The following is a 25,794-nucleotide window of genomic DNA, read 5'->3' as shown; positions in this document are numbered from 1 at the left end:
ATAGAGACATACGATTTTTGGTTTTACAAAGATGATACGATAGAAAATAATACAAAGTAATAAAAACTACCTGTTATAGGGGTATTTTTTGGAGAAATTTATCAAATAACCAAAAAACACGAATTTAAAAGCAGTTTTTTTTCAAAAAGTATTATTTTTTATTATTTGTTGGCCTTTTTTGTGTATTTTATGTATTTTTTTAGTATCGCCTGTTATTTAGCATTATTACCGTTTTTGTTTTATCAGGATATACCGCTTAGTTTAAAAGTTATTACGTTTTTTTTGCAATAAGTAATTGGAAGAAAAAAAATCTATAAAAAATAAAAAAAAACTCAAAAAAATTTTGACCTTTTTTGTCGATAAAAATAGGTCTAGTTTCATCCATTTTCATATGTACACTTTAACGTGACTCAAACTGTATTATCNTGGAGACCAAAACAAGCCTGAAGATTACGAGGCTGACGAAGATATGGCTGGTAAGTTTTAAACTTTTAAAAACTATTTTAACTATTTAAAGTAATCAAACAAGTTATCAGTTGACAATATTCTCAAGCACCCAGCAGTTTATTTCCAGACCAGTATCACCCCTACTATTAAAATTTTAACGCAAAGAAATGATTAGGGTTGAGAGCGCGATTAATAGCGTTGTTGGGCGCGGAGCGTGCTCATTACGGCGACATCTTCATTGAAATTCATAAGAAGCCCACTAAAATAACAAGCAGTCTCCGGCCGCGTGGGCGATGCGTTTTTACTGCGCTTTAATGCTCTTTTTACAACTTCGTCAAAGGGTGTTCTGCCCCCGCCTCCCCGTGCTTTACGACTCTGTCCTCGCTTATCTCACGCCGTTCGCGATAAATCTACACAGGACTCCTTGGACCTCAAATATTTACATGCTAATTCGTAGCCAATTCAGCCACCCGAGATTATAAATAAATTGGCCGCCTTGGCCCATCATCGGTCCACAGTAACTCCACTTTATCTTTTATGACTTCGCCGAGTTTTTAAAACAGCAGCGCCTACCAGCCTTTAAGTTTATGTCACCCAGATAATTTAAATTTTATGCTGAGCACTTACCCGTAGTGGAAATACTAAAGTTATCTTTGTGAAAGTAATGCCAGTAACAAAGTCACAAGAGCCGTGCTGCTAGCAGATTTGCACGATGAAAAAGTAATCAGAGAAGGCTCTGGAAGAGATCGCTTTTAGTGACTAGATAACTTATCATAAGACGAGAGTCCTAGTGTCTGTATTTAATACATAATTCTTCAGTAAGAATTAAAATATGTAGCCATGAACCTTCGCAGCTACGTATAGCTTTTATTTGCTACTTTGGTGTAGGTAGTAAGCTTTTAAAGTATCTAAAATTTGAAATAATAAGTTAGACAGTCACACATTACAAGCAAAAACAATACGGGTACAAAGCATTCTTTTCTTATAGCACCCTTAGAATTATGAGTATGACTCATTGTCCATGTTTTATGATGAGCTCTTTAGTCTGCCGTTGCTGCCTGCTGGATATAAACTGGAAGAGCTTATTGTTTCCTGACAAAGGAATCGAAACTATCTTTAGGCGGTATTGGAAAATGAGTAATTTTTCCCAGTGAGTTGTTCGTTGTCGCAGAGCCGTTGTTAGGCCAGCGCGAGTGTTGCGCAAATGTATTCTCAGCGGGGGCGAGGGGGGCGCGGGGGGCGGCGCCGCTGAGCCCGAAGTTGGGCGCGCGGGCTCGCTCCCGTGGGACTGAGCCACAGGGACCGCACTCGACGCGCAATTTTTAAAATATTCCCAACACCGCCAATCTCGGACTTTAATTAAGTTGAGCGTAAACTACGCCGATATTTGGGACTGACATCGGTTATTATGCTGGGTATTTGCGTTATTTTGTCAACTTAGGCGGACAACTATGCGGGTTATGCTGACCGGGATCGCCTTTCGGTGTGGCACGTGGGTAATTAAATGCCGGCGTAGTATCGGCGGGCGGGCGGCGGCGGGTGCAGCGGGAATGCGGCGCGGCGCCGAGGCGCGCGCCCGCCGACACCGCGCCGCGTTCCTGGATAGGGCAACGTTGACAATCTCGAATTGTTTGCAAACTTGGCCTCAAATTCGTGCCAACAATCCACTTGTCAACACAAATACCGATATTATCTGCTTCGGAGTTGGTAGAGTTAAATTAGTAGAGCCTTTAATTAATTTTAACTAAAATATTAATCAATATTTAGTTAAAGGGTCGTGTAGACAAAATGACCTGCTGATGATGACGATGATAATGATAAAATCGCTTTTAAAATAATGGCAGACGTTATGTTCTCTAAGGTCTTTCATTGTTAAGTCTATATGCCTTTACTAAAACTGGTCAGGCTGAACATCTGCTCAATAGCAAAGCCTGTGCTGAATTTGTTTTCGTTTGGTCCAACCTTAGCTGGACCTTCTATGCCCAGACGGTGAGACACCAACCTAGTAATGATGTGGCTTTGGAATGGATAAGTTGAAAAACCATAATGTATTCATCGGGTGGACGAGTCCGTCCCTGGCAGATCCCAGGTGGCGCGGCCGCAGCGTTTGGAATTATCACATAGTGGAGAGGCGAGCAGGCGGCGCGCGGGGGGCGGCGGCCCGATACATTCGTCACAGGCCCAGCAGCCATTACTGCCATTAGGCATTTAGATATTATCAGCAGTCGCTGGGGATGACCCGCGACCTGAGGCCATCGTTTCAATACTTAATTACTAAAAGTGTTTCTTGTTTGGGGAGACTGAAACTTGTAGCGTGATTTCTATATCGTGTATTGGCTACGTCTGTTACTTGTCTAATGCCCCCGTCCCTCGGCCCGGTCCCAGGTGGCGCGCCGGGCCACACTTCTTCCTTCCCGCGGGAGCCACTCGCGCACACACGCGCACCACTACAGGCGCGATCGCTATTAGCAACAATGATCGGAACGGAAAAGAGGAAACAGAGTCCTATTTTCCTAGCGCTTGAACCGAATTTCATTGCAGCTCCATGTTTTATATTTGATAACGGGAGTGCTCGCAAATCACAATGTTGTTTTCCCAGCTATGTGTTCCGGAGACTAAACATACAGAAGTCGACATTCATTTGGTTTGAGTAAAAAATCTTCCGAACTGCAAACTTCACTTTCATAATAAGGAGGACACTACTCATAGTTTCAAAAAAGTCTAATTATGAACGTTATTTCATTGAAAAAAAAAATCATATTTTAAACAATATTTTAATTTTTATCCAACAAACTTTATAACAAATCATCGCAGTATTTAATTTGCTACACAATACAACACGAATTAAAAGTTCAGTTCAATCGGCGCGCCTGATTGCCTATGCATTTCGTATCACCGAGTAATATAGTCAGCTGGTAGAGAATGACTTATGGCATTAAGCTCGCCTTTTTGTACTGAACATTGTTGTGTGTGCAATAAAGTCTTTAAATAAATAAAAATAAATAAATAAATATAACTGCATAATGTAAAAATCACTGAATATTATGATGGATCGCAATGTCCGTGAACTTTGAAACGAGTTGAAAGTTAAGGTCAGCCACGGGTTAACTTTAAATGACATCCTGAATCTGTGTCGGTAGAGTTCTACACGTGCGGGGAAAGTGTTAAGTTCTATAACTTATGTAGTAGGAATACGTTCGTTGTACGGCGTTGTTATTTTTATTTGGTGAAAAAGTTTCCTCGGGAGACGCATATCGGCATGAGTCCGCGGCGTTGCCGGAATAACACCTTGAGTCTGAATGGCTACGCGAAAGGTAGCGTCCCCGGGAGGGCAGTATGCTCAAGGCGGCAGAAAATTAACGTGCCCCCGCGGGAAATCTAGCGCAGCCTTAGAGCCGCGCCCGCTCCGCCGGGACTCCGTTAATATCCTCCGCCGGCGACGCCACCTGCACCTTGCCGCGTCTCTGTAAACTAAACTAAACTAAATGTTACCTTTTCTTTTAAGCACATTCGGATAAACTGCTCTTGTATTTTCGTGTAGGTGTTGAATAGGTTATCTCTAGAGATCATAGCCTTATTATTGGAACGAAGTTAGATATTGCGTTTGAGACCTTATTGAAATATTCAAAATATTTGTGTGGTTGTAGAACTGGAAAGAATATGATCTTTTGTTGAATGGAGAATGTTAAAAATGTTTTGACCTTCTTCTCAATTCTCGATTGAGCTGAAACTTTTTATGAGTTAATAGAGCTCAGAGGTGTCTACTCAAAATCAAAAAAATCAAAATCNCATCAATTAAAATGTTTTTAATTGTTTTAATCATACGTACCTTGTCCATGTTTAATCGAGTGTCCCGGGGTTAGTAATCGCAATAAAGTCGCCGCGAGGGGCGTCTGCGTTCATCAATGTTGCACGCCGCAGGCCCTCTATTATCTCTATTGCTACGCGTAGGCTCTAGCTTTGGCTCCGATCGTTGTCACATTCACAGATTTTTATAACGCAAAAACTGAAAATTTACAGGTGAAGATATCCTGGAATACATTAGTGTCCATGTTTAATCTAGTGTCCCGGGATTAATCGCAATAAAGTCGCCGCGAGGGGCGCCTGCGTTCATCAATGTTGCACGCCGCAGGCCCTCTATTATCTCTATCGCTACGCTTAGGCGCTAGCTTCGGCCCCGATCGTTGTCACATTCACAGATTCTTGAAAAGAAAACCTGAACGCATTCAGGCATAGTCTAGACGCGAAGAATTAGAGTTTATTTTTGATTGAATTGTATTACTTATGTATATGTATATATCTCGGGAGGGTATAATGGATGCGTAGTAAGATACCGCAGAGTAAATAATGATGGATTGATATTTATCTGAAAACTTAACTGACTCTACATTACATTGAGAGGGATATGTAGACAAAAAACCTTAACACTGTTTATGTTTTCGCCAACAAGTCTCTCATCTGCATACGTGTTATGTGCAATATCTACTTGTTTTCCAAACAACAAGTTTAACCTAGACTAGTCAGGAGCCATAACAATGTAGGTATCTATCTCAGGCATCGTTGCTGCAGTACGCAGTTCCCCGGGCGAGGATGGTCCCCTGGGTGCCAGCCTTATCTTATTGCACCAGCCTACAGCACTCAAATTGAAGTTTCTAATACATCTTGAGTTAATTGCACACCAATTTCATTGTATTAAATATTAAGCTATGTCTAAAAGCTTGGTGGCAGGGTTGTATTTAAACCTTTAGTCAAGCACGATAAACATACACCTCTTACGTTCAGCTCTTTTACTTGAGTAAAAAATTTAGTTTAGACGCTTAAATTAGTGACTTTATGTAAATAGTCCTATCCCACAACCAAGATACTAAGGATACCTATTAATATACCTAGTCGTATTACTTTTGGCAAAGTTAACAAAAAACTGGTTTTCCTTATGTTATCGACATAACAACGAAAATTAATGGGTTATTTGGTAGGTAGCCAATATGTTGTTCGACCACAATTGATGTAGAAGTTTATATGTACTAGCAGGGTGATTCATTGAAAGTATAAGATAACGATCGAATTCAAATATCTAGGGAATCAACTTCAACACAAGAACGTGTATACATACAGGCTGCTATTAGTGATATGAAATTGCTGTTTCGTAAAAATAAAACTGTCACTATACGTAACTCAAATATCTACTTTCAAACAAGACATTTATGATTTAAACTATAGAATAGAATAGAATAGAATTTCTTTATTGCGGTAAATGTGGTACAAAGTAGTATACAACTTCACAACTGTATCTCCTAATGAAATTGAAAATCAGTAGGCATATCGACATGGGTAGTATGGAGCAGGTATTAGCTACAGAAAGACCACTCTCGCAGGGTCGGCAACTAGCAAATTGGAGTAAAAGTTTTAAACTGGATCACTTCCCGTATTGTGAATTTAAAACAGTAGCAAAAGTGTCCGTGCTGCGGGCGGTAGAGGCGTGGGTCACCGCCGCGACCGCGCCTCAGGCAACTTCGTGCGGTCACGAAAGAGAGTTCTCCAACTTTCCTAATAGTAAACGGATGTAGCTATAGGTTGATGGATAGGTTTCATCAGGTAAATTGTATTGTATCAAACATGAATGAAGTGAATGGCAGTTACAGACAACTGTTTTATGCTACGAACTATTCGTAGCACTCGATCGTTTATTTCGGTCTATCTACGTAAAATCTTTTCTTTTTTTCATTGCTACCAATTTCAATTCAATACTAGGAAAGAAGCTTTAACTTAATATTTCTGTTTTTTTTTGTTATTTCTCTACTTTTACTTAGGTAGGAATGTGATACCTATCTACGTGTTTCTCTATAAAACAGAACCTCACGCAGTCAGAGCCAGCTAGCTAGTACCTTTTAAAAAATATGAGTCAATAACGGTTTTGCTTTTGTTACAGAAATGGCGGACATCAAAACGGAGAGCATGGACAGTTTCGAATCAGGTAAGCCTGTTAATAACAACTCGTGTAAGCGATTACGCAGGCTCACATAAAAAAGCTATAAAAATAAAATTTAACTTAAATGACAACGGCGCGAAGGCCGCTCTCATATTAATATTTGAATAGTGGAGTGTAAAAAGTGTTGAAGTCGGAGGTGGTAGGGCCGCGGCGTTAACGGAGCCCTGGAGGGCCTTTGGCGTGTCCCCGTCTCGCAATACTGCCGAAAAGATAAAATGAACGTAAAGTTGAGGAGTAGAGTACTCTCGCTCAAAGGAATCGTAGTTTCCCTCCTGGCGACACTAAACGCGCTTCGGCGGAGCACGCAGTTTGCGGGAACTGACGAAAGGACATGTCTAGTACTAAAACCAAGTACTAGTCTATTATTGTGCCTTTTTATATTTCTCAATCCTAAGAGAGTAAATAAAATTTAAATAGGTAGGATAAGTACTTGACTGTCATCCTATTAACTTATAGTTACGCACCAAACTAACTGCAGCTAAAAATGATTATTTCAAAAGAGTGCAGTGTAAAGTCGTTTTATTCTTTTTCTATAAATAATAATTAATATTTCTCCTCATTAGATATACAAATTAACATTTTACGATTTTGAACTCGATTTCAAAAAGAATATTTTTAGCGTACCTGGTTACGCTGGTTAAAGAGTTTGAGCTCCCTTCATTCGGCCTTAATACGTAACTGTTTCAAAATAGATGGGTCTAAAAGGGTATTCAAGCTTGTTTTATAAGAGCATCGACTGAAAACGCGCTAAAATTGCATTGCGGGGTGGACCTTCCGAACTTACAATTAAAATGGACGCCCGAAATTGTGTACACCGTTCGTCACTTAGCACCATGCCATGAGCGCGGGCGCCGCCTGATTCTATTAAGTACTTCCTAATTCACGTTGGTGGTTGAAAATGAAGAGCTGTTCACGTTTGTTCTTATGCCGATTCAAATACGAGCAAACTCAATCAACCGAGTTTTACTCGTAATGGTTGAATAGGTTAGAGATATTGATTAAGATGAAGATGTTTGAAAAAACCTTAAGTGAAACTTTTTTTCTTAGATTACATAAAATTTTTAGCTACCTACTTAGCCCATTTTAATTTTTTTAAATTTTTGACAGGCAATATCCTTGAATTCTGCCTACACGTTCTATCTTTACTTCAATATGAATAGAAAGCTTAGGTAAATAGAGCTTTTATATCTAGACTACTTGATGTACTAAAATATATGCGAAATATGAATGATAAATTAGAGTTAGCTAATCTGGCATTAATATTAATATTTAAGTACTAATGTAGAAGCAATAATGGCAAAAGAAAACGCTACATTATCACTTTAATACAACCCCAGCGTCCGTCACTCACCGTCGTTTGTCGAAAATCCGCTTCGAGTAATAAGCGGGCGCTAATAAAGTCAATTATTGCGCTAAAATAAAGCGACAGCGCGACTTTCGGCCGGGTAGTACACGACTATGCAATCAGGTGCAGTTTAAAATGTGCATTTGCGATGTGGCGCGCTCAGGGCGCGGACAGAAATGCATTTTCAATAATTGAGGGTCAGACAGGGTGGTGGGGGCGTATTAAAATGTGAGCTAACTTTCCGATCGTCATTGCCGCGACGTCCGCTAGATTTGGAAACTAATGGACTGGCTCGGCGTGGACTGCCGCTGGAAATATTCGCAAATTCCTGAGCTTTACTGAACGTGCCATCTATTTATGGGTTTTTTTATGCTTGATAATTACGACTTATAGTTGAATTTAGTGTTTTGTATTGGACTACTATTTACTTATTATGAAACATTGTATTTTTAAAAATCAAGTCAATATTGATGACGTTTTTCACATTGTAATTTTTCCCAAAATTCATGACTTTCCTAATAATCGAATCTTACTATTCTCACCTCTCGTTTTTACACCGCTGCAACTCCTATGTAGCCAGGAATCTTACTAATGGACATGCTGAAACATTACTTGTACCTACTATGTGAATATCATGTCATTTAAACTTACAAGTACCTACCTAACCGATTTTTTTTGGTACGCACTAAATCATATTTCTTTCAACAATCAGATGATGACCAATGCCTAAACGAAATTAAGAACAATTGTTCAAAGTAGGTAATATTTCAATTAAGAACTCAGATTTCAAAGTCCAACTCTGTAACTAAACTGCGGAGGCTTTATCATTGACTCTACATTTTAATGCAATCCCGAATCAACAGCGTGAATAATTTATTCCTCACTAAATACAATCACGGGATCGCAATTAAGCCATACAGGCGTTTTAATGAGAAAACTAGACAATGTTCACGTGATCTTGCACCCGCGACAAATAGGTAATTTAGGTTTCAGAGCAGCTGCAGTCGGCCTTGTAGGCGCGCCTTGTGACTTTAGTCTGACAGTTTCGGGAGCTGGCACAGCAAATAACTATTGTTTAAATACCGACCTTATTAGTACTTCTTAAAAGAACGGTTTTTCACTTTAGTAAAAAGCACCACTACAAGATGGAAATGTAAATGAACTAAGATAATAAATAATATCAGGATTACCTCCTACTGAAACAAAAATTTAAGCTTACGGCTACCTACCTATCTTCACCAAATTCGCTCATTTACTTTAGTTCTATGTATTCAGTGTACTTATATGATCTAAGCTTATAAAAGTTCAAGTTTACACCTAACTAACACACAAATATTAGCCAGACACGTTCTGTTTTAACCCAAAAAGAGAAAGATGATATGATATGTAGGTAAGTAAGCTTTCAGTAAGGCTTAAGTTATTCTAGATTCTAAAAAGAAGAAAATTATCCTGAATCCGAATGAATTTGAAACGGTCGTCGTGTTTCATTGTTCACATATCGTCCGTTTCACTTTTCTCGAAAAAGACAAACAATAAGAAGTTGCCCTCGGTTATTTTCTCGGGGAGATCACGTAGGCGCGCACCTCATCTGCGGCGCTCCCGCTGCGGCGATAAAATTTAAAATTCAAGGCCGCGTTAACGAACCGGCCTCGCGAACAAATAGATATTCAAATGTGAGAAGATCCCATATTAACATTTATGGCAAGTTTGCGGCGACGAAACAAGAGGACGCGGCCCTCGGCGCCTCGCGCCCGAATTGAACCGCAGCGCTAGCTCTACTCACGACAAGAATTTGGCGTCTTTACAATTGAAAATGAACTACTATTTCTTTAGATACGTTGTGCACTTTTTACCGACTTCAAAAAAGGAGGAGGTATTTTAAGAGAAATTATTACTATAACTTATTACTATTACACTGATTGATCTACAAAAATTCACGAGAATATTCTGCTTTACAAGACCACAAAGACAACTTACATGATTTTCTATTTTCAGTATGTAATTTGACATATTATTCACACTCCTTTATTTAGCCCCAAAGTGTGGAGAAAATAACGTAAGTGTAGGTAATACACCTCTTATCAATCCATCACGAATAAAGGTATAGGCCTTTCCCATTTTGGAAAAGGTTTTAAATTGAGGAGAGTTTTAAGTGCCTGAAAACATATTGTTTTCTTAGTTGGCGCAAGTTGTATTGTTTAGAAAGTGGGCTAAGTATAGATTTTTCATAATTTTCCACTTGCTTGATTCTGCCAATTCAAAGCAAAACTTTAATGGTGAGACAAAAGAAGCCAACCATTGTGCTTGGTTCAGTTAGCCCTATTCACTCGCAAGACAAATAAAAGTTTCTAAGAAAACAAATCAAAATCCCAATTTTGCTGGTTGCATTATTTATGTGATATTGCTCGGTGACTGTCGGTGCTCCCCTTTTCTTTGCTATGAATTTGCGGTGTAATTCACACTTTGGCAACTTTTGCTATCAATACCAAAAACGTATGGCTTTGTCTTTATATTCATCGGCCGCTCGAGAGTTGGAGGAATCTTTGTTTTTCGGAGGGTAATCGGCGGTGACTGTATTATTTGGCGCGGATAGTGGGTTAGTGGGCACACACGTTTCTTATTAATATCAGGCGGTCGGAATGGCCGAAGACGTCCCCAGCGCCCGCTCTCTCCCAAATAAAATTGCCGCTATCTAAACAAAGAGCCCTAATTATTCGGCCGTGGCGGGCGGGGTCGCTCTCTTATGGGTGTTCGGGGGCCCATTTCGCTTCTCGTATAGGACCCTGGGGAGCAGCGGGCGCCGCCTAGCCAATCGCCGGATGGAGGAGCGAGCGATCCGCAACCTTTTTATATGCGATATCGGCGGCGCTGGACCCTCCCTGCCGGCGCCCCCGCGGCTACTCGGGGAATTAAAAGTTAGAAGGCGCACATCTGATTACCCCAACACACATTACCTCGGATCGCCAATCTCGATAAGCCACCCACAATTTATTAGCGGCCGCTGATGAGTTGTTTTGACAATGCTCCAGGACCCCCAGTTGGGCAATTTCCGATTGTTGAAAACGTATGCTTTGTTGCTGCCGCATATGGAAATTCTAATATTAGGGGATTATATTATTGTAATAGGTTTACCTCACAAATAAAATTTTGGGCATCAGCATACTCATTGATTATTTGAGTATATCAAAATAAGAATGTGTTTTAGTTTGTCAGTCGATCTCGAACAATTTTCATTTTTTTTTACACAGTTCCACACTCTTCCACCCACACCTTGCCTTAACTCTTATGGAAAATATACGAGTAAAAAAACTATCCTATTCCGCATTACCATTTGAATCGTAAACACAATCAACACAATTAAAAACCTTGGCGGTATGGTCCTACGCTTCAATACTTATTTTAATTTGCACCCGATTTTATTTTGAGACAATAAATTCGATATAAAGGGTTTCCGAGCGGTCCACCTCCGGGCGCATTGTCTTCGCCCTACGCCTTTGCAGCGTTTTCATTGTGTAGAAATTATGAAATAAAAAGGCGATATCGTATGACGGCGCTGAGAGGTGCGGCGGCGCGGGCGCGGGTGGGCGGCCGACATTCGACACCTACCGGGCCTGGCCGGCCTTTGTGCCCTGCTCACCCGGCCACCACCGACTCATATTCGATTCCAATGTTTTAAGCATTCGATTGCCCTCAGTAATAAAGGGTTCCCAAGAAGTACGTATAATTTTTTTTTCGCGTTTTGTAGGTACCCTTTCACCCGACCGCGGCGAAGGGTACGCTCATTGTTTCTATGTTGAATTGCGGCGGATGAATGGATTCCGAGCATTCATACGTTTAGCACTTAAAGATTGTAGAAAGATAATACGAGGCGGGCTCGGGCGTTCCAGGGTCTTTTGAGGCGGCTATAACAAACCTCCTACTGAACACGGTTTAAATTAGATTTTTGTGTTGCTAGGAAATATTAATAACATAGACCGTACATATGCATGGAAGTTTTTATAAGATTTGGTTATGCTATCCGAGTCCCGAGGGCTGGCGACCAATTTCGATGCGAGTCCCGGATGGCACTGGCGTTGCACCGTTGTTCAATTAAACTTTGACATGATAGCCACCCGAAACCGGGCATGCTATCTTTGAGTACGTCTATGGTAATAAATCTGCATTGGTAAAACCGCTGTAGCCACTTTAATCACATTTCGGAAGCGTGTGTTGGGAGTTTATTTTATGGAAAGTGTAAGAAGTTGTCATAGCGGTTGAAGGTCTAATATCTCAAGACGCTCGGCGGGCCCCTGGGACCGGATTCACACGCGACGCGCCTTTTTATATATGCATGAACAACGCGGTATGACGACCGCACGTATCTCCAGGAGCACGGCGAGCGACCAGTCAAGAAGTTAAATCGACAACCAGCGACCTCTGGGGAAGTTCCGATATTGCGTCGACACTTGACACAGATGCACTTAACTATGCATGGACAGAGATGCCGCGCTCCCAAAACCGAAAGCTTGGCAGAGTTTCAGATACTCAATTTTAAAGTTAATCACATGCTTAACAAATGTGATACGAAGTTTCTAGGGTAAGTGATTTTAATGCGGCTTTCAGGAAAATAAGAGCATAGTTTATTTTACCGAAAATTTTCTAATGTTTAGAAAAACTACCGTATTTATTTAAGTCAGAATACATTCGTTTAAAATATAAATAACAACCGTATTGAATTTGTGAAGGCTTCGAAATGGCAAAGATAATGGCGTCAGCAGCGTGAAATCACGATGGGCATCGATTTTCACCTTGAGCGGTCACTCGTTTGCGTGCGCGCTTTGTCTGCCACCGGAACTGCGCGGGCGCCGAGCGGTCGACGTCGCTGCGCACAGCAGTGGTCGTGGTCGGCACTTCGTGGATTCGCGTGGCTGATCGGGTCGGGTGAAAGCGCGTGGGAACATAAATGTTCGTGTTTGAATAAGTATTTTTTTACTTCTGGAGAAATTGGGCTTATATTTGAGTAGATTTGTTGCCTTGGTCTCTTATGAAATACTACTGAAATTCAAGAGAAGAACTTCGTTACTACCTACCTACATACTGAATTAAGTTTAACTAAAGTTGACACCATTAACCAATAATTCAAGAAGACACACAACTCTTTTAAAACCCCTTCATCTCTCGCTGAAAAGCGAGTTAGTTTTCAATTTGCAAGCTTAAAAATCTCACAAGCTTTCAAAGAAATAAGTAAACAGTCACTTGAGTTCGCGAAAAACAATGTATGTACCTTGTGTATAGACTTGTTAATAAGGTACCGTGTTGATGTATAATTTCAGAATTTCAGGATGATTTGTTTTTTTTTACCATACCTATTTTGTGACATAAAGACTGAATAGAGATTTTTCATGAAAGTATTGGCCTGGGTTGATTGATTTTCTAAACGCATACGCGTCTCTCGAAGTAAAGATAGACTGAACGCACACAAGACATTAGGTAAGCGAAGATGAAATGAGAGATGTTCTCGGCTTTATCTTGGAGGAGAGGCGCGTGGCGGCGAGGTGGCAAAGGGCTGCGATGGCATCTACGCCTTCATCTCGCCGCCGCGCTGCCTACACCGTCGCACGATCATAATCGCCATATTTAAATTGTAATGCGCTATCTTTATTGCCGCTTAGTACTTGGAATCGTAAATTTTGCATTAAAATTAAACTGAACACTTAGCGTGGAATGAAAGAAGTACTAAATATTACTGAAAGAAGCTTACGCCCGTATTCACAAACATTACTAAGTATGAGGTCTCACAGTGTGCGTGGATGCACAGGGTGACACATGAACAAATCAAAAAGCTCTATTCAACGCTGTGCGTTCAATTTGCTGCTTCACGTAAGCAAGCGTCGTCCGTGAATACGGACGGTAGACTAGGCTACTTTGTTCAAGGTGTATTTTGACACTCCACCACCATTAATCATACAGTAATCATCGCATTAAAATGTTCCCAATTTAGGAAATTAGAATTCACTGAGATACCTACAGTTTTCAAAAAAGTATTTATATTTATTTTCTAAGCAATATTTTAGGTATTGGTAAGACATAATTCATTACAAAACTTAACGTTTGGTCTCTTGGGAATGTGTATTGCTGGGATAAATAAGATAACAGTATCATAAACACTTGTGAAAAATTAATTTGAGCATAGTTTAATAATCGTACCTTTCAGTAGGTATCTCTAGACTTGCTCCAATTGTTTAACCATTAACTTTGTTTAATAAAATGTACACCTTTACCTAGGTACCTATTTAAAAGCTCATCTTATTAAAAAATATGTTTTCCCGCGAAAATTTATAATTAAGTTTCAATAAGTTTTCTCAACCTTGTTAGGTTGGTACCTATATTCCTTGAAAATATTTCAGTAAGCTGAAAAGTTTTACAAGTTCATAGCGCACTCTACCGTTGGACAACGTAAAGTAGCTTTTAGTTGGGTGCTTGTACGAGGGCGGGATTCACCCCCGAAAACAGCACCGCGCACCGACATCTACCGGAAAACTAGGGAATTAGCTTAGCGTCGGATTTTCCGCCCGCCCAAAAGTTTTAATCTTGTTGCTTTGTACTTTCTAGCATTTTCACAGTAGGGTGCGTTACAGGCATCAGCAATTACATTTTTTGCAAGCTTCTTCTTGAATTTTATTAATCTTAAAATAAATTAAAATTATGTTTTATGAATAGTAAAATCTTCAAATAACTTTATACTAACTGAAATTATTAAAGTAACAATTTAATAAAAGTTGATCGACGAAACCAGGGACAACTAATTAATTGTGGAATCTGACTATTTGAATTTGCTGGATAAATAATAAATCTATCGTATAAAAAGTTTCATCTACTTAAACTTTCTGGCCATAAACAAAATAAGAAGAAGAAATTCAGTTGTCAGGGCCAGATTTAAAGTTTTTTAAAGTTTTGTCTTCATTTCAATAAAATGGTCTTCTGTGTACCTACCATGAGTTTACGATAAGTGTGTTCGCTAGCGAGTACGTCAAAAATCTCTATGAAGATTTTGTTTCTTGAAAGTAGCCGCTAGGGGCGCTGAACAATATGTCATACAAGTAATGTCATTTTTTTACGCAGTCGCTAGCGAGCACACCTAACTTCAACGACCCCGGTAGTCATAGCTATAGAGTATAGCTAAGACTATGACTACCGGGGTCGTTGAAACACTTTTTCCCATCCACCCCGTTGACGGGGCAGATCCACAGGGGCCGTTGGGACTAACCCCTGAAACGTAACAATCGGTTTTTTTAACAGAAAATTTTCAAATATAATGGCAAGTTGAACCAATCCATTTTAAGTAAGTACATACATATTTAAAGTATTTTGAGAGGTGACGTTTAAAATTAGCGAGAATTTATTTACTAAATGGTGGAATATCTATGTGCAAGGTCACAAATCGTGTCCAATTTATAGCTTATCAGTGTTCTGTATAAGGAAAACGGTCTAAGATAGTTCTAGAGATGTTACAATGTTAGCTAAAATAGTAAGACACGGGTCTTAAAGCGACGTTTATTAATGAGTTACATTATGTACTCACGGCTTGACGTTGGCTTAACGCGAAAGTTTAAAATCTTATGTTACAACTAGCGGCCGCCCGCGACTTCATACGCGTGGATCCTGTTTTACCCCCTTAGGGGTGGAGATTCGTAAAATCCTTTCTTAGCGGATACCTACGTCATAACCATCTACCTGCATGCCAAATTTCAGCCCAATCCGTCCAGTGGTTTGGGCTGTGCGTTGATAGACCTCTAAGTCAGTCAGTCAGTCAGTCAGTCAGTCAGTCACCTTTGAGTTATATATATTTAGATGTTAGTTTTTTATGCAAACTAACATGTCGAAAGACATTTTTTACTCCTGGGCGTGCCTTGGGAGGAGCCTGGCGCCCAGTGGGCGGGGCCCGCCCGGCGCACCCACGGCAGCACCCAACTGCCCGCCCACCGCTCGGACAACAGGGCAGTGTGGGTGGCATTCAGTGAGCGAGTGTTCGGCACGAATGAAATGATTGTCATGACGTGTGAGAGTTTATTTTTGTTAAACAGAGACTATAGTTATCATAGTAATTACCTGTAATTACTTAGCACAGACTGGTAAATGTTTCTTTACAATAATAATAATAGTTTTGCTCGCGATTCTTTAGTCTTTAACTAAATCGCGTACTCCTGGCAGTTGGTGGTGGGTAAGCCTTCTATAATAATAAGTTACTACGGCTTTCGTTCATTAAACTATTTTCAATTTGGGAATATGTAGTTTCAGATGCCCCTTTAAAACATTTTATAAAATCTCTACCTGGGACTACTTACCAGAATAATATTTTGTATAGTAGGTATAAAAGGCAAGCAAAGGTTATACTTAAAAAGCGATTTAAGCAAGTAAATGAAGAGTAGTGTTTGAAAATATACTTCATTAGTTATCGTGACGAATACCCTCATTAAAATGCGTGAAGAAAAAAGCTTAATGAGTGATTAACAAGCCATTTTCCGGCATTGGTAGCTAATTGTGTTTATTCAAGTACGGTGGCAGTCGGCAGAGGCCGCGGTAATCGGCGGTGAAACGCGTGAAATGAACGCCCGCCGGCCGACCACCCAAAAATAGAGCCTTTTCGTTCCCAATCGATGCTATGAACTATGCACACGTCGCTGGAGCTATGAGGTTCAAGCTTACAGTTTTTTAGGGAACTGGCTGATGATTTTAACATCCGATACAATTTAGAAACGACTAAATTGTCTTTTGTCTGTTTATAGTCTCACTATAATCCTTTTGAAAAAAACTGACACTACTACTACTACTACTAGTTCCTTGTTTAGAAATTATGTTGGACGAATACCAAATTTGTAATGCTCAAACCCTCATTAGAAGCAACTGAAGCAAGTAGGAATTAATTTATTAACGTTTGATTGTTTGAGATGATTTAATTAGTACCAAATTAAGTAAGTACTTTACATTTATGGAATTCCATGGGTTTAAGTGTTTATCTCTACTTTCTTTTCAGGAGTTCATTATTGTCACTGAATAATCAACTTCTTCCAGATTCCAGAAGTCACGTAAATTAAATGTAAAATATAACTTTTAAGTAATATCAAACAAGTTATCTCCTGTCAAAATACATTTTTGTGTCGGACGTCTAGCTAGTGTCTTCTTCATCATCATCATTATAATGTACCATGAAATATGTATGCAATTCCCTCGTAATCATGTGGTTTTTGGACACGAGATGAACTTGTTGTGATGCGCTCGGCCAATAAGGCGGTGTTTGGTCACAATGTTATGGGAACAGTAATTATAATTTCTGGGCTGCGGCTACGCCAAACGTTTTACTCACGACTCAGCCATATTAGAGGTAGATACAGAAATTTCACTCACAGAGGTCAAAATGGTAAGACGGTAAGGAGTTGGTACAGTCGAGTAATTGTATTCATGATTAACACAAATAAGTCGTATTTTTTTTATTAAGACTTATTTAATTTTTCTATTGAAAGAAAAAAAAACAAAGTAATAGACGAGGGTACTATGAATACAAAAAAGAACATTATAAAACATTTAGAAGATTATAAAACATTTACTTTAAATATTAAATGTAGTGCCACGGATAGAGAGAGATTGAGACCTAGATAGAGCAAAAGCAAAATACAAATCACTAAAATTATCTAATCATTGTAATGACTGCTTTATCATTTTTGTGGGCCTACTGTATAAACTTCCATCGTGAGGCGCTCATAGCCGGGAAATCAGCAATCCAACATTTATTGCTCATCAACCATCCTCATTGTGGTGAAGATTACGATCGCAAAAGTTTCGAGTTTCTCACCCAGATTGAGTCATTTCATTTACGGAGCAATACGCAGGCAATTTGCGTATTGACAATGCAAACAATATACATTTTCCATGGAAATTATTCATGCTTCAACACAATCATGGAGGTATGCTCGGAGCATGACGACATTGACTTTGAATTCTTTGATTACTTCGGAATTAGATGCCAATTGGGAATTAAGGTTCTGTGAGAACCACATCTAATTATATTTCTGATCGGATGAATAGTGTTTAGTTATTAGTAATATTTTTGAAAGAAAAATAATTTTCGTTATTTCAGTTACAGGTGCATTTCCCTCATGGAAGAAGATTAGATGTTTTTAAATGCAATACAAAAAGATACTTGATCGCAATCGCACCATTATCCTTATTTTTATAGGTATTAAAATGTGTGTACCTACCATGAGTTTACGTTAGGTGTGCTCGCTAGCGAAAACGTCTAAAATCTCTATGGAGATTTTGTTTCTTGAAAGTAGCCGCTAGGGGCGCTGCACAATATGTCATACAATTAATGTCATTTTTTTACGCAGTCGCTAGCGAGCACACGTAACGTAAACTCATGGTAAGCACAGTGACGACCATAGGTGACGACTATGATGTCGTACTGTCAACCTTGTTTTAGACATTTCAATGTTTATGAAGAAAGTATTTTAACACTTTAATAATGTTATTAGCTGGTCCTTGAACAAATCCCATTACCATTTATGCTATATTTAGGATAACTGCCAAACCTATTATTTCCGTACACCTTTTTGGTCAGTCAACAGTGTACTTTTTGTTTCACGGTGACCGCAAATCGAACCAGGTGTAAGTAAATTGGTAAACGGTGGCCCCGGGCAGGTGATAAAGTGATATCTCGATCGGCGCGTGCGCGTCCAATCTCCTTTCGTCCCCTCATTTATTGGTAATCAAGAACAATCGACGATCGGCCGCTAGGCGTCTGTATTCAACTCAATCACAACACTTCCGCAGTTTTTTCTAACGATTCTCTAAATGGTTAGTGTTAAATTGAGTATTTTGTGTCGGTACTTTTTTCGATTTCGAAGACACGTGATTAAGCCATTATCGCTGCTCTTTTTATAAACGTATGATACTACAATGCTTTTTCAGTCGTAATAAAAGTACCTAAGTAGGTAAAGGTAAATTGGTAATGGTTATTTCAGATTTTTTTCTCAATCTTTGTTTTTATTCACAACATGATTAATGGGATCCCTCACAAGTAAGATCCACCTAGTGAATAGAAATGTTAAATGAATCCTTAGTATTGTGAGACGTCCGGCAATTTGCATAAGACGTTTGTAAATCACGGGCCCTTCTCTGCCGGATCCGGAAAGCTCGCCCACTGCCCGGCGCTCCACGCTAGATGGACTTCCGCCTTCTAATGCCTCTCCACCCCGTTATTTATGCTTTGAATTACAGTTCGTTTTTACACTGGAAACTACGCTTGTTGTACGTTTGGTGCCTACAATGTTTTGATAATTAAGTATAATTTTAAGGAAATATTTACAGTGACGAAATAAGTAAGATTTGTTCTCGAATTCAATGTTAAGATGTCTAATACCGTTGGTCATGCTAAGAATCGAATCATCAAATGAAAGGGTTCCTACTTCTTACGCATATGCACTGGTTTTAGATAGAGCTGGTTGTGATCTGAAAGCCCTTTTGTGTTAGGCAAGGTAGTCTTTTTAAAGAATTTAAAGAAAAAGGAATATTAAGAAAACGCAGACTGGATGGGCATAGTACAGTAGGCAATTAAGCAGTACCAGTATAACTCGTTCAAATACCATAACAATAACAGTCGGAAATGCGCAATAGTCCGAACGTCAAACTGTAGACAAACTAGACCGAGAGCATAGACAAACAATAACAATAGTTGCCGTAGAGAAACAGGAAATGCCGGGGGAGCCGAGATGGGCCAGCCTCATCACGCACAATGCTTTCTGAACAAAGGAGAACGCGTGCTACAATACGCATTAGTTTTGTAAACATGCCTAATATTGCGATTTTGAGGGATTATGTTATTGATTAAACTATCTATGAAACATACGTCAATTGAACTCTAGTTTTGTTTGATGATTGTTTTATGCCTATTAAAAGTTGAAGTAATAAACATGTTTAAAATGCCATAAATCACTGAAAACTGAGAGGACAGAACAATACAATTCACAACATTTTTTCACAAGATTTCACTTACTTCAAAATCGCAGTTTTTCAGTAATTGAGACCAAAATATCAGTACTACGCCTGAAGATGTAGAGTTATATAGTACCTACACGTATGATAGCACAGGATGATGGGAGGTAAACTCTAGCATTTTATGTAGTTCAGATTAGGTCCCATTATGCAAAAAAAGTCTGATGTGTGACCACTGCATTTACAAAATCTATCAAATCACAATAGTGTGATTGTGATTTTACAGATTCCTTGATTAAAGTTACACAGAACAAGGATATTGTATAACTTACAGTACAGATTATAGTCTGTAGAAGTTTTAAAATATTATTGAGTAACCATATTTCTCGTTGAAAAAGCATCCGAATTGACTACCAAAATAAAACCAGTGGCTCCAATCACCGCGTAACTGGTGATTACGCGCTGTGCACGAAGCGTGGCGCAGGTGCGGCGCAGCTTCACCTGCGCCCGCGCTGCCGACGCACGCGCAGCCGACACGCTTGCGGGACGCGCAAATCGATCTACTTATTGTATGGACAAGTTGAAGAACTTGAACTGAATATCTGTGACATTTAGGGCGGCTTTGTAGTATCCTAGTGTGTACAGTGCCTCTAGCATGAACAACTTTCGTCTTCGATTCGTATTCGACAAAATTCGATACTCAACCTTCGTATTAAAAGATAACGTGACAATTTTAATTCTCAAAATAAGTTTCATCTTTCGTGCAACCATTTCTCATACTAAGTTCACTTTACGACACGTTCACAAGGACACTGTTGTAGTTTTCGTACCTAATCTTTTGATGGCAATTCGAATACGCATCTCTTCATCATTCTTTATTTATTTTATATTGCAGAATAAATTATTTGAGATGTGCAAGAAGATGAGTAGATGATGAGATTAAAGGTTTCATGATATGTTTCTGATTAGGCACCAGACTACTCATTTTATTTGTCATAGCCCTTAGTGTTTGAACATAAGTGTGGTAGAGTTTCACAGAGCTCTATTCAACGCTGTGTGTTCGATTTGCTGCTTCACATAAGCAAGCATCGTTTGTGAATACGGGCGTTAGAGTTATCTTATAATAAGTTAATCCGATACATATTTTAGGAATCAAGTCTATTTAAAATAATATAAAACTAACCTTGATCCAGGAAGGTATTTTGCAGGTTTTTTTAATTCGTCTAAAAAGAGCTTTTGCTCTACACTGTAGACTGTTGCGATGGTGTTCAAAGTTTTTGTTTGCCAACTCTTTTTGTCCAGATTATTGTCAGTAAATTATCAAGTGTCATAATTTTGTCAGGGTCGTGCGGGCTAACGCGGCATATCTCACCAAAGGTGGCAAAAAGTGTCGTGGCGCGACGCGTAGCAATCGCGAGTCACGCCGCGCCACGGCTGGACTGATCAACTGTATTTGTCGCAGATTCAATACTGGGATTGTGGTGACAATGATATGATAAGTCTTTGAGATAGAGCTGAAACAGTTTTAAAATTAAGAAAAATAATCGCAACAGTATCAAATAGGATAGGAAGGATAGTTTTCTGTTTCATGTTTTTGTTTTCCACTTTATTCCATTTCCTGTTAGTACAGTACCTAATAGTCCAAACAGCTTGAATTTTTCTTACGTTGTGGTTGTGTTAGTCATAGTAGTCATTGGATATTAGAAAATGTAAAAATACGCTCTGTTGGTCTTTTAAGGGCCGATTTTTCAATCGTCGCGTAACTTTTATTTGAATTTTGAAGAATAAGTTTGGCACATTGACAGTTTCGATATGGGAAATATGTCAAAATGACAAGTTTATTCTTCAGATAAAAGATATCTGACGATTGAAAAATCAGCCCTAAATGTTATTTACGAACACGGCAAAAACGCTCTACGTTGGATTTTTAACATGTATGTTTGCTAATACAATTTTTAAATTGAAATATTTTGGTCACCTGAGGAGCGGGCTCTTTTGGCCTCGGTGTAGTAGGCGCTGAGGTCACACAGATCGCCACCAAAACGAGCATGCTCCTTGCTTCGTTCCACCGAGCTCACCATGCCGCCTCCGTCATGACGCCGCTGCACCATCGCCGGAAACTTTCCCACGGATTACCGTCAGCTATAAAAATTTTGCGGTCAACATCACGTCATGATAAACGGCACAACAGTCAGTCAGCGACCCATTAGGTCCAATTCCGATTTCGCATTTTAAAGCGCATAAATTAAAGATCGCCGATAAAGCTAATGGAGCGAAATGCGTTTCACCAAGTAAACGTCTTTTATGTCCATTGTTTCCGGAGAGCGGAAACGTTTTGGGGCTCACGCCCTTCTGTTGCGTTGATGCGTCGCTGCAGTCAATGATTTGTTGCATGTGATTTTATTAGGTGTCCACGATGTAATCTGGGCTGAGACTCGTGACTCCGGCGGGCATTATGCATGTACAAAGGCGTGAAACGTAGCACCGCATCATATCGTTTACGGAGATCGGGCGTTACGGTCACGTATGACTCCACTCCCACGTCTTAATTGACCCATTTCGTGTGAGATGTAGCGCGCAGCGGAGCCCCGCTTCTGGGATACCATCGCCGCGAGACGTGATCTCGCGTATCGTAACAAATCGGGCGTCCTTGTCTCTCTATGAATATGGTAGAGACACGGTTGATGTCATGTTTTCGATTAAGATAATTGCTGTTAACTTAACACTTTGGTTATGTCAACGAATAGAAATAAACAAGAACTACTCGTATTTTTATTCATTATTTGAGACCTACATTAATTTTCATAGGATTATGAAATTCATACTCGTACTCGTACATACGAACGCAAAAATCATCATGAACAAGAATGCTTCATAAAATGAATAAGTCATAATATTAGCACCGTGGTCACATGGGACTGTTTACAGTGGCATAACCATTTATATCCGCGTCCAAATCTAGCGCATTTGCGGTTAAACATGTTAATGTTTCGTCATATTACATTACGCTGTAGTACTGGTAGTACCTTCAATCACGAAAAACATTTGGGCCCAAAACGCAACAGTCTTAAGTGCTCGATCACGGGTTGGATTGGACCACCCCATCGCCTTATCTCCGGTGCGATCTTTCAACAAAAACATCACCCCCATCGATTTATTTATCTTGTGTGGCCTTCATTTTACGCTCATCTGTGTCAATTAAATAGCGTATTGTTCTAAATTACGCTAATAAAAAAGGCTGCAATTAAAAAATCGAAGTAAGTTCAATCAAAGCTTGTGTAATTTATCAGAAAAAATATAATGTCTTGGATATCTTTTTTTTATGCTAGACAAGGCAGGTATTTGACCGCAATCGCACCTGGTGTTAAGTGAGATGCAGTCTAGGATGGTACATATCTGCCTTGTAAGTGCCTATTCACTCTCGCCTTGAAAACGCCCGGATTCGTTGACTGCTGTCTGCTGCTGTATTTCCTGAACACTATATGTTCAGGAAATACAGCAGCAGACAGCAGTCAACGAATTCCAGTCCCTAGCTGTTCGCATTATAAACGAGTCTTATACTTTACTTATATTTTCTATACCAAGCTTAATCAAGTAGGTATGAAAGCTCTTCTTTCGTTAATCATTCTATTGGATTTGTTACTCGCGACATGTAATAAAAAAATTGACCGCTATATTTATAAAATAAAGATGTGTTACGTCATAAAAACGATGTCCTAATCCATTGAGTGACGGCTCAGATGGCTCGATTGAATTATTACTATTAGGATCCCTGGGGGCGCGGGCGCAGGTAGGCGCAAAAACGCTGGGTGTTTGTTGACAACACAAGCTCGTCATGGACAGGAATATCTGATTAAGCATAAAAAAATATAAAAAACTGTTCCGGAGAAACGTGTCTGAGAAAGATTTTTTAGAGGAACGCTTGTAAAGGAATGTAAGTTTTGATATTTGATAATTTTCAGGTTGATTTACGTGATAATGCGTAATTTACAACTGGAATGAATCAAATGAATAGTTAAAGGCTTTACAAATAAGTAGCTTAAACACAATGTTGTAAACAGGTAGGTACCTACTACAGTTTTGGTAACTTTATGCAGATGTTATTTTGTAGATGTATCAATTTTATTACATTGACATCCAATAAACACATCTTGGCTAACATATATGAAGTGAAAAGCGTCAGTTACGTTGATGCAAATGACCTAGTCTTGATTTAACTACAACTTTTATAAAATACGTAATAAACCAGTTTACTATCAAGCATACTCCCAAAAGCTCCAAATTTGTATTTATTTACGCGTAAATCAAAGCACAGATTTTTGTTCCACTAATTTTCTTTAATTGGCAACGTCGCTCTAAGATGTCTACTGAAAACAAGAAACAAATACTAAAATTTTTAAGAGGCGATTGCGAGTTCACGCAGTTGGAATAAAGGGTTCAAGCGAGTTCCCATCTCGCAGTTCGAATTAAGGGTTAACATTGTCTTTGGCACCGGGAGTCTGTCAGGCATCAATAATTCAGCCCGGGAGCGTCTCGGTTCCGACCGCGGCCGCAGCGCGTCTTTTGGGCGTTCGCCTGACAATTGATATGTTTATTTTTGTTGCTGAGTATTGTTGTAACTGTTTTGTATTATAGCTAAGTTTATAGTAATTGTTTTGAGATTACGCTTCGTCCTTGGTCCCGTCTTTTAGCACTTCCATTTTTATTTATAATATTAGTTTTTTGAAGATTTTCATAATTTTGAGCTATTGAATTGTATTTAATAAGGGCTTATCACCCTTATGAGTTACACTAAAAGCTTTGTTTTCATTGTTTTACTTGTATTACAGTTCTGATACGTGCATACATACAAAACTACGAAAAACTTACGTGTTATAGTAGTTAAGTACAGAAGTAAAACACTGAATAAACATCAAGATAAAATATTTATTGTTAAAAAATAAGTAAGTCCTAAGTATTGTATTTATATTATTTATAATGTAAGAGAAAGTAAATCTATTCAGCAAACCGTTTCACGCCAATGCAGCGTCCGAGTAAAAACGGACCCTCATCAGCGCTGACCGCGGCGCTCCCTAGATAAGGAACACTTTTTCATAATACTTTATTCAGGAGCCGGAGATTTGGCTCAGTGACAGGCTAATCGGGCATGTCAGGCCGAGGTGGGCCCGCTTAAGTATTAATGTTAACCCTTCCGCGTCAGCCCGGGCGCCCGACAACGCGCGTCAATCCGCTACGTTAACCCCTGAATGTTTGATGAGCATTAATCTGTTATTTCTCGTATTCACTCCTTGCACTTCCGACAATTAGACCCGATGTTTCATGTTATGTTCCGATATCGGGATCGTGAAATGAAATGGCTGCCTTGTCATGTTACGGTGAGCTTCGGTGTCTTTGAATAATTCTGCTGCGTCTTTGAGGTGTTGCTTGATTGAATGCTTTCCGTTCGAATGGTGGGTGTTATGTTGTCACTGGAATGGACTTTTTAGTATTAACTGTTCTGCTATTGTAGTCGATCGAGTGTCGTTAAAATATATCAAAACTATTCAATAATTAGGAGTTTTATTCAAATTATAGAATAGGTTTCATAATTTTTAAACCACATGTTTAATTTTTTCTCAATTCTGAATGCTCTTGAAAATGCCTTATATTTTTAAGACCATGCTCGTATTGAAAAGTAATTTTTGTCGGCCGTTTCGTGTNGTCTTTGAGGTATTGCTTGATTGAATGCTTACCGTTCGAATGGTGGGTGTTATGTTGTCACTGGAATGGACTTTTTAGTATTAACTGTCCTGCTATTGTAGTCGATCGAGTGTCGCTAAAATATACTATTTAATAATTAGGGGTTTTAATCAAATTTAATGAATTTAGTTTAATAATTTTTGAACTGCATGTTTAATTTTCTTTTTTAACCAATTCTGAATGCCCCTGAAAATGCCTTATATTTTTAAGACCATGCTCGTATTTAAAAGNCCATGCTTTAAAATTGTCTACGCTATTAATCCTACTATCATGCATTGCAGTTCGATTGCGGTACTTCAGACGTAGC

General features: G+C 39.2%; 1 protein-coding gene across 1 annotated transcript in view; it reads left to right on the top strand.

Moving 5' to 3' along the window:
• Positions 1-446: 446 nt before the first annotated feature.
• The window catches only part of L (zinc finger protein Lobe), a 50,359-nt gene continuing 25,011 nt past the window's right edge, over positions 447-25,794 (top strand). The window contains exons 1-2 of the mRNA XM_028300463.1: positions 447-476; positions 6,377-6,421. Coding sequence (XP_028156264.1) covers positions 470-476; positions 6,377-6,421 — 52 coding nt within the window. The 5' untranslated portion in view covers positions 447-469. The remainder of the gene's footprint in view (positions 477-6,376; positions 6,422-25,794) is intronic.

Source organism: Ostrinia furnacalis, unplaced genomic scaffold, assembly GCF_004193835.3.
Source record: "Ostrinia furnacalis isolate ACB-3 unplaced genomic scaffold, ASM419383v2 OfSCF0710, whole genome shotgun sequence".
Lineage (NCBI taxonomy): Eukaryota > Metazoa > Arthropoda > Insecta > Lepidoptera > Crambidae > Ostrinia > Ostrinia furnacalis.
The sequence above is the reverse complement of the archived record's forward strand: the minus strand, read 5'-3'. Positions and strand labels throughout refer to the sequence as shown.